This window comes from Pseudorasbora parva, chromosome 7 (assembly GCF_024679245.1).
Source record: "Pseudorasbora parva isolate DD20220531a chromosome 7, ASM2467924v1, whole genome shotgun sequence".
Lineage (NCBI taxonomy): Eukaryota > Metazoa > Chordata > Actinopteri > Cypriniformes > Gobionidae > Pseudorasbora > Pseudorasbora parva.
The window spans coordinates 32,251,348-32,259,635 of NC_090178.1; the positions used below are offsets into that span (position 1 = coordinate 32,251,348).

General features: G+C 40.0%; 1 protein-coding gene and 1 long non-coding RNA gene across 4 annotated transcripts; one reads left to right on the forward strand and one right to left on the reverse strand.

The window, feature by feature from the left end:
• Positions 1-436: 436 nt before the first annotated feature.
• Positions 437-2,765, forward strand: hoxa2b (homeobox A2b). 3 transcript variants are annotated; one of them, XM_067449757.1, is made up of 3 exons: positions 437-537; positions 1,057-1,255; positions 1,827-2,765. In XM_067449757.1, the coding sequence occupies exons 1-3, from the start codon at positions 451-453 to the stop codon at positions 2,555-2,557; spliced, it is 1,017 nt and encodes a 338-aa protein (XP_067305858.1). In that variant the 5' UTR covers positions 437-450; the 3' UTR covers positions 2,558-2,765. The 3 variants fall into 3 exon arrangements, with proteins under 3 accessions (XP_067305858.1, XP_067305859.1, XP_067305857.1); XM_067449758.1 differs by lacking the exon at positions 437-537 and adding an exon at positions 732-975; XM_067449756.1 differs by lacking the exon at positions 437-537 and having other exon boundaries at positions 732-1,255.
• A 2,760-nt stretch (positions 2,766-5,525) lies between these two features.
• On the reverse strand, positions 5,526-7,407 carry LOC137083808 (uncharacterized). The gene is made up of 3 exons (XR_010906608.1): positions 7,282-7,407; positions 6,855-6,989; positions 5,526-5,773 (listed from the first exon to the last, which is right to left on the reverse strand). It is a non-coding gene; the product is annotated as an uncharacterized lncRNA (long non-coding RNA).
• Between the last annotated feature and the right edge of the window lie 881 nt (positions 7,408-8,288).

Sequence of the window (8,288 nt, forward strand, 5' to 3'; positions counted from 1 at the left end):
GCCGTTCAAACTATTTATGGAGCTCAATCCAGGTCAAATAATGTGTTATTATTTACATACTACAAAATGTATTATATTTCAACGTATATTATCATTGAATATTAACAATGTTAGATGTACACACTATACTAGTAGAATAATTATATAAAAATGTATTTTTAATTTTTTTTTTATATGGTTTTGTAAGTCCAGTCATTTAAAAAGAACTAATGTCTCAAACTAAAATAACACTAATACACATAAAAGCGTAATGCGTCAGTGCGCGTCTGAGTACGCGACGCGTCAGGGCTTTCGAGAATTTGCCTTCATGCGCGCAATGTGTGCGCGCGGACTCTCTCGCGCGCTTTTGCTCGTGCGTTCACAAACGAGAGCGCGCATTCACTAAGAAAGTAGTAAAAACCCAGACTCAGGATTAATGGGTTTCCTCGATCGTGGCTATTGGTGTGTTTTATGTGTCCAGTTGCTGTGTTGAGGGATCTTCAGCCGAGAGCCGGTCAAACAATAAGAGAAAAACAGCAGACTGTCACTCTGTTTCAGGTACTGGCTAGCTATACTTCTAATCTACGGAGCAGTGGGCAAACTGACCATAAATGCGTAAATAAACTAGCCCGTCCCAGAGAGTGAGGCGTTCCTCTCGGACTTTTTTCGATCAATCACACAGACAGTGGCTTCTTTTGATTAAACCCCAAATTGTCATTGGACAGAGGTAATCATGTGACAAGCAATACGGTCCAATTTCAACCTTGTCTCCATGAAAGCAATAGTTTAATGGCACCGCGGTCCCCATACGGCCGTAATCAGCAAAATAGTTTTTTTTTAACCCGGCACGATATTTCATTATATCTTCCTTGGGTCACAAATTTGTGAGCGGCGAATTTGCAAGACTTGGAGGAGATGAATTACGAATTCGAGCGAGAGACGGGTTTTATCAATAGTCAGCCGTCGCTCGCTGAGTGCCTGACATCTTTTCCCCCTGTCGGTGATGCATTTCAAAGTTCATCAATCAAGAGCTCGACGCTTTCACACTCGACACTGATTCCTCCTCCTTTTGAGCAGACCATTCCAAGCCTGAACCCCGGCAGCCACCCTCGCCACAGCCGGCCCAAGCAGAACCCTAATGGCTCATGCCCGCTGCCTGCCGCATCCTTACCCCCAGAGTACCCTTGGATGAAGGAGAAAAAAGCATCCAAGAAAAACCAGACAACTTCGACAGCAACAGCCACCGACCCCGGTCCACTATACTTCTCCCCTCAAGGTATTTGGATTTAAAGCAATTTCATTGTGTTCGCTGTAAACGAAATGCAATTGTTTTTATTAGTAGTATTGTCAGTAGCTGTGTTGCGCAAGGCCATGCGGCTGGAAGTGCACGATACTTTGTTATCCTCATGGGTCATGTGAACTCAGTGCGAACAAGTTAATATCTAAAAGTTTTTTGTTCGTTTTAAGGATAAGGAGAATCTGTCCAGGACAACTCTTAAACTGCGTGTTAGCTACTTGTAGTGCAGGGCATGAATTTTAATATTTGACAGTAATGAAGAATGATAGATTGCCATTACTCAACTCGGCAGCTGGCGTGTTCATTAATCTTCACTCGGACCTCTCCGCACTCACACCAGACACATCAGTATATTCTGGCATTGGGGATGAGGACACAAATTATTCAAGTGCCGTGGCTCCATTCCCACAAACAATTTATGCTCCCTAAGAAACGCAATATATTTGACAAGTTTGTGAGGTCAGCTTTAAGCCCCACAGCGGCGTTGTAAAAATCAAGAGTTATAATTAGTGGCCTATCAATAATGTATAATGCTATAATCCCTTCATAGGCTCGCCCGAGATTTCTGATGGTGGCAATGGGGCAACTCGCAGACTCAGAACGGCGTACACGAACACTCAGCTGCTGGAGCTGGAGAAGGAGTTCCACTTCAACAAGTATCTCTGCCGACCAAGGCGTGTGGAAATCGCCGCTCTGCTGGACCTCACCGAGCGGCAAGTCAAAGTTTGGTTTCAAAACCGGAGAATGAAACACAAACGGCAAACGCAGTGTAAAGAAAACCACAACGGCGATGGAAAACCACCGAGCCTGGAGGAGGCAGGCGGACGGGGTGATGGGAAATCTTTTTTCGAACAAGTGGCGAACAATGTATCTGGGGCGCTTTTGGAAAGAGAGGGGTATCCATTCCAGCAGAATACCTTAACTTCTCAACAGTCACAGAATGGACACAATAGTGATTCCCAAAGCGCTACTGTCTCGCCTTTAGGTAGCAATGACAAACATCTGAAACATTTTCCCAACCCGTCACCCACTGTTCCTATCTGCGCCTCAACAATGGCCCCGGATTGTGCATCTGCTCAGGACAATGGCAGTCCCTCGGCCCTGGACGTCTCTTTACAGGACTTCAACGTTTTCTCCAACGATTCCTGCTTACACCTCTCAGATGCCGTGTCCCCAAGTTTGTCAGAATCTGTAGACAGTCCCATCGGTTTATCTACGGAGGCCTTTGATTTCTTCTCTGAGACGCTTACAACAATCGACCTGCAACACTTGAGCTACTAACTCTAACTGAAGTTTCATTATAGGGACGTCAATATTTTCTCACATTGATGGTCTGTGTGTTTAATTGTGACTTTAAAAATAGGCCTAGACCATTAATCAATGAGGTAAGTTTTTCCAATAATCGAGTGATAATTTTTGTGTACAGAGAAAATATGGCAGGAAAAAAAGTGATATTTTTCACGTTTTATTTTTGTATCGCCCGCCGGCAAAGCGCCATATTTTCATAGAATAAATTTGTACTTGTTATTGAAAATAACAGCGGTGTTATTTCTTTCTTCACTATTCCCAGATTAAGAAATAATAGTTATTAAATATGAGGTAAGATTTAAAGTAGGCCTAGCCTATATCTGTTTTATTACTAGCATATTTTTTTGCAGATTTATTAAGATAAAGTTTCGTGTACCTGTTACGCGAGCACGATTTTTTTAAAAGGATACAATTAAATCTTTATAAGGATGGCAAATGTATGTTTATAACCGCTAATGAAATCTTGGAAACTGTTTGAGCGCAAAATTAATACACAGTTAATTGCGTGTTAGGCCTACATTCTTTTGATTAATCTTTCTTAATTTCCCTGTAGCATAGTTGGCTTTGAATTTAGCCTAGAATTTTTAACTGTATAAAATGAACCCAATGGGAAGTTTTAGATGCCATCAAATTTGTAGACTAAAACAGAATACATCAAGAAAGAGATTGATGTTTTGATGCTGCGTACACAAATAAGCCCTTTGCTGTATCTGACGACACAGGGAATCTCCCGGCCAAGAGCTATAACGTTTTGGAGTTCAGCAATTAAATTTTATTGCCTATTAAACCTTCGACAGGGGGTTGGTGTTGAGGCAGCACTCCGCGTAATTCAATCCGCCGCTGAGAACGAGACCGGGATTCAAGTCAAACCACATTTAAAATTATTTAGCTTATATCATTTATAATAATTATGTATTTATATACATTGTTTAGATTGGGATGTGATTAATGTAGGCTAAATGGGTCCCAAATCAGACCAATGCTAAGAGTTATCCAAAAAGAAGAAAAAAAAAGAAAAAAAAAAAGTACCGTTTATCAACAGGCAACGCCGAAAGATCTGAAAATAGCACCATAAAAGCCAACGCACAAAAGACTTAGGCCTGCTCGTGTTTTATTAATATTTATTATACTATTTATTCTTTTGAATTCCAAATAACCTACTATCTAAATAAATAGCTAATAAATGATCTTATTTGATGCTATGTCTCCTGAGATCTCTGTGAACTCTATATTAGGTCTGTCCTCTTGAACAAAGTCGATTGATATCAGCTCGTTGTTGCAGCCTTAAAATAGCTCACTTTTAATCTTTATCAACAAGGGAGGATCTTGGCAAACGCTTTTCACTATTTGCACAATGAAAAGGACTGCCAACTCCGGTCTATAGCTTAACGGCTACATTTAGGTAGACTATAGTTTTTTGTTTTTGTTTTTTTAAACACATACATAGTTAAACCACGATTAGTTATTCGTGGCTGGTGTATCATGTTCAATAATTAGGGTGACTCGAGTCTTTTTTAATTATGCAGGCCTACAGATTGAAGTGCAAGTTCCGTTCCTGTAGGCTATTCAATTGAAACAAAACATAACTGCATTTATATGATACATAAGTGAGTTATAGGTGTTCAGTGAAATCTAGCTTTAACTAGGAATATTTCCAAACATCTGACGCCACGTTGCAATCACAGCGCAAGTGTTGAATTGGAAATAAGGCCTAGCAGCCAACAGCTCACACCGCACAGAGGCATTTGTTAGAGACGCATAATGACCAGAGTCCTTGTATTACCGGTAGGTCTGGCTAACTTAAGCCACACAGGACTGATGTAGTGTAGGGTAGAGATGATACCATCACCACGGTGGACATATCGGCATAGACTATTATGTCTTTAATCGTGGGTTAAGGGCTTTTCATATATTATAAATGTAGGTTTTAAATCCTATAATCGTCCAGATGGTTTAATAAACGAAGACTGCGATCTCTAAACAATTGTTTAAAAGTTTAAGCATACACAAAAGAATGTGTAGGCTACAGAAACGTGTTCGTAGCTCTAAGTGCCTAGCACCAAATCGAGGCTGAACAAATAGTTTGACTGACGTCCTTTGACGAAACCAAACACGTGATCGGCATTCTTTAACCAGGTTAAAGACTGAGTTAAGATTTGGCACAAGTAAGCCAAATCCGCTAGCTACCCAAGAAACACTTTTTTTTGCATGCAGGGAAGGGCTTAGAATGTGCACAAGCATTAAAAAAAAAAATTATAGGCTATTAATAATTTCAGACACCAATTCAGTAAACATATTGTTGATTTAACTTAAATTAAGTAACCTGGCTGTCTTAAATTTTTTAGTTATTTTTTTTAGTTACTCCAATGAAGGACATTGGTTTAACTACCAGAAACTCAAAATATTTAACAAATATATATATATTTTTTTTGATAAATCATGAACACATTTTTCATACAAAATGCACTGAATGAAGAAAAAACACATGATGCCACACAAACATAACATAAAATGTCATTGTTACCTGCTCCTATAGAGACAACTTTGTACATACTAATATTTGAAATATAAATGTTTTTAGATTTGGACCATTTAGATATCTTTCATAACTATTGTGAGAACCCAATTCGCCTTTCTATAGTGACAATGCATCCCAATAACTCACATGAGCCCCTGACCTGGGTATCACTGCAGATACATGTGTTAAATAAGCTATTGAAAGGAGACTGTAAGTATAATTATTAAAAACTCGCATAAAGTTTGACAGTCACATCATTTCCACTATCCCACCCAAACTGAACAATCAACTGTGTCTTAATGCAAACTGATGTGAAACCATTCAGCATGCATAATACGTACATGCAGCTTGAGGCTTCTGCAACAATGTTATTTTCTCAAGTGTTTTGCAGCCTAAGTTTATGGCTTTGGTTAGGGAGTCTGACATGTTTTTGGTCATCCCAGCATCCCAGGAATGATGAACAATCTGTGCGAAGTACGATTCCTGTCCTGACAGCTAATGCCTAAAGAGGAAAGGCCCATACACTGCTTGTCCACTGACTCAGACTGTAATGTCTATGCAGGCATTTAAAGTCAGTGCAGTCAGCCTTCAGCTGGTTTCCATGGTAACATGCATTTTAGCTTGGTGGTCCCTTTTGTCATTCCTACGCAGGTGGGCTTCATGCAGATATTCTGAGGGTGGAGCAAAATCAGAGCAGAACCACCAAATATAAACAGTGAGACACATAGCTGCAAACTGTATATATGAATTTTGAGTGTGCAGTTATGTTAGGTTTACACCACAAAGGGATTGTTCATCTGTTTTCATTTACTCTGTGGAACACAAAGTAGATTTTTTTGTTTTGGAAAAATGCTGTATTGGAATCCATTGATTTTCAATATATGGAAAAAACAGCTAAACAAAAAATATATATATCTTTTTTTGTGTGTTCCACAGATGAAAAAAAAGCCATAAAGGTTTGGGGAATATGGGCTCATAAAGGATTTTCAGATTTGAGTGAAATATCCCTTTAAGGGTCTGAATTAGAGCTGGCTCAAGTAGAAGATCCAAGGCCAACCACAGAATACAAATGAACAAATTAGCTCTATGAAGCATGATATTATCTCATAGATCATGTTTATGGAATTCCTGAAGTATGCAATTATTCTTCTTCTAGTTGCACTTACGTGGTCTGCTTCTCAAACATCTCTTTTCGTCTAACATAAAAGTGTTTTCTTCCTACGGCTGCAAGTGTGTTCTGCTTAATCAAAAGACCAGCGGAACTGAGTCGCTGCAAAAGCATCATGAATATATCTAGAGAAATTAATAATCAAAGAGTTAAAGCCCTGCCAAAGAGTCACACGTTTACGGCAGTTACAAATGTACATTTCAGATATGACTTATGACCGCTGCATGAATTCATCTGTTGACACGAAACATTAAATGTAAGCGCGAGGTTCAATCCAGGGGGCCCAGACTTTTTTTCTCTCTCTCTCTCTCTCTCCAGAAAACAGGTGGTGAAAGTGGTGTCAAAAGGCAGTTTAAATGTTTAAATGTAAGCTAATTCTAAGTCTTTTAAAAACAACACCTGAGCAGCCTAATCCCTCTGAGGCCAAGGGGCAAAAACACCATCTCATCCATCACAAAGTTGAACTTCACAGATACCCCTGCACCCTACAGGCAGTGTGAATTACAGTGGCAAGAGCGTGCCCTCAGATGTTCTTCCTTCATGTTCGGGGGCTGTTCAGGTGGTCTGATTCAGATATGACTTACCCGTCACATGTCATAGTATTTGCTGGTGACCTCATTCATCTCGGGTATGTTTCCAGGGCTATAGCATGTCTTTACTCGGCTGCCATAAAACTTTCTATTTAGCGCGGTTTGGGTTCTTCCAATAAATGAATTATTCTGAAACAAAACCAAAGCAAAAGCAAATGTTACAGACTCAAGTCACAAGACTGGCACGAAAAAAATGAATAAATCAGAATCTGGCAGTCTGTGGTTTCAATATGAACTAGCATGACAGTGCTGGCTACCACATAGTCATGTCGAACAAAAATGATTAAAACATTGTTCTTACCCCAGAGAAAACAACAAAGTATTATGCTTCAATTTTGGGATGACGAGAAGTACAATATGCCTAATTTAATAAAGATGATACTAATGTTTTGTAGCATGTTAACTCCATTAAAACACTCACACACATTCCTCCAGCGGGCCAGAAGCCGGGACGTGTGAACTGAGGTGAGTCCAGATCAAACAGGCACGGCCGAGGAGCATGAGATATGAAGCTGCTTCCCTGTCCTTCAAAAGGTCAAAGGGCACTTCACCTCTCTTTCCCCCTCCACGCCAGATGGATCTGTGGCCAGGTCAAATGAGGTTCAAGCAGCGCTCAAGCCGAGCGAACAAGCATGCAGGATGTCACTCTTGAATTCCAGCCAATACTTGTAGAATATATTTCATTTGTAGTTTTTTACTTATGTGCATAAACGTAGGCTGTCTATATAGGCTTGTCTGCAAAAACAGCATCCACCCCCAATTATAGCTACATAACAAAAGTTTTGAAAAGTATTCTAAAAAAATAAACCCCCTCAAAAACCAAATTCCTCGCCTTATCATCCTCTAAGAGAAGTACTTTGAAAAGGTGACAGAGTGCAGGTCTTCTGGCAAGGATCTGCTCTCTGCAGTAATCTCTGTGAAGCAGCAGAGGAGCGCAGAGAGAGAGAGAGAGAGAGAGAGAGAGAGAGAGAGAGAGAGAGAGAGAGAGAGAGAGAGAGAGAGAGAGCGCACAGAGCCAGATGGAGATGGATAGCTATGTGTTTTCCTATGAAAGCTGTGCATCACCCCCATTCTTCACCTGTCTCCCTCCTCAGGATAAGTGGGCCTCACTCCAAACAGTAGGCCTGTATCTCTGAAAGGTTCTTAGATCCTCTCACTAAAACCAGCAGTGAATGCATACAACGGTACAGTTCAAATTCAGTTACTTAAACAAAGTCACGAAACGAGGATTTCCATGCACTTTAGCTATGAAGTAGTGAAGGATTCAGATTAGATTAGATTTCCCATCTGTTTTCCGTTCTCATGCTAATGAAACACCAAAGGTAAATATTATCACCACCTCATAATTCAATGAATGTCAATATAATTAATAATTCAATAAATGCAGTGAATGTAAATAGTGCCCTGTCAAATCGAGCAAAAGGGGGC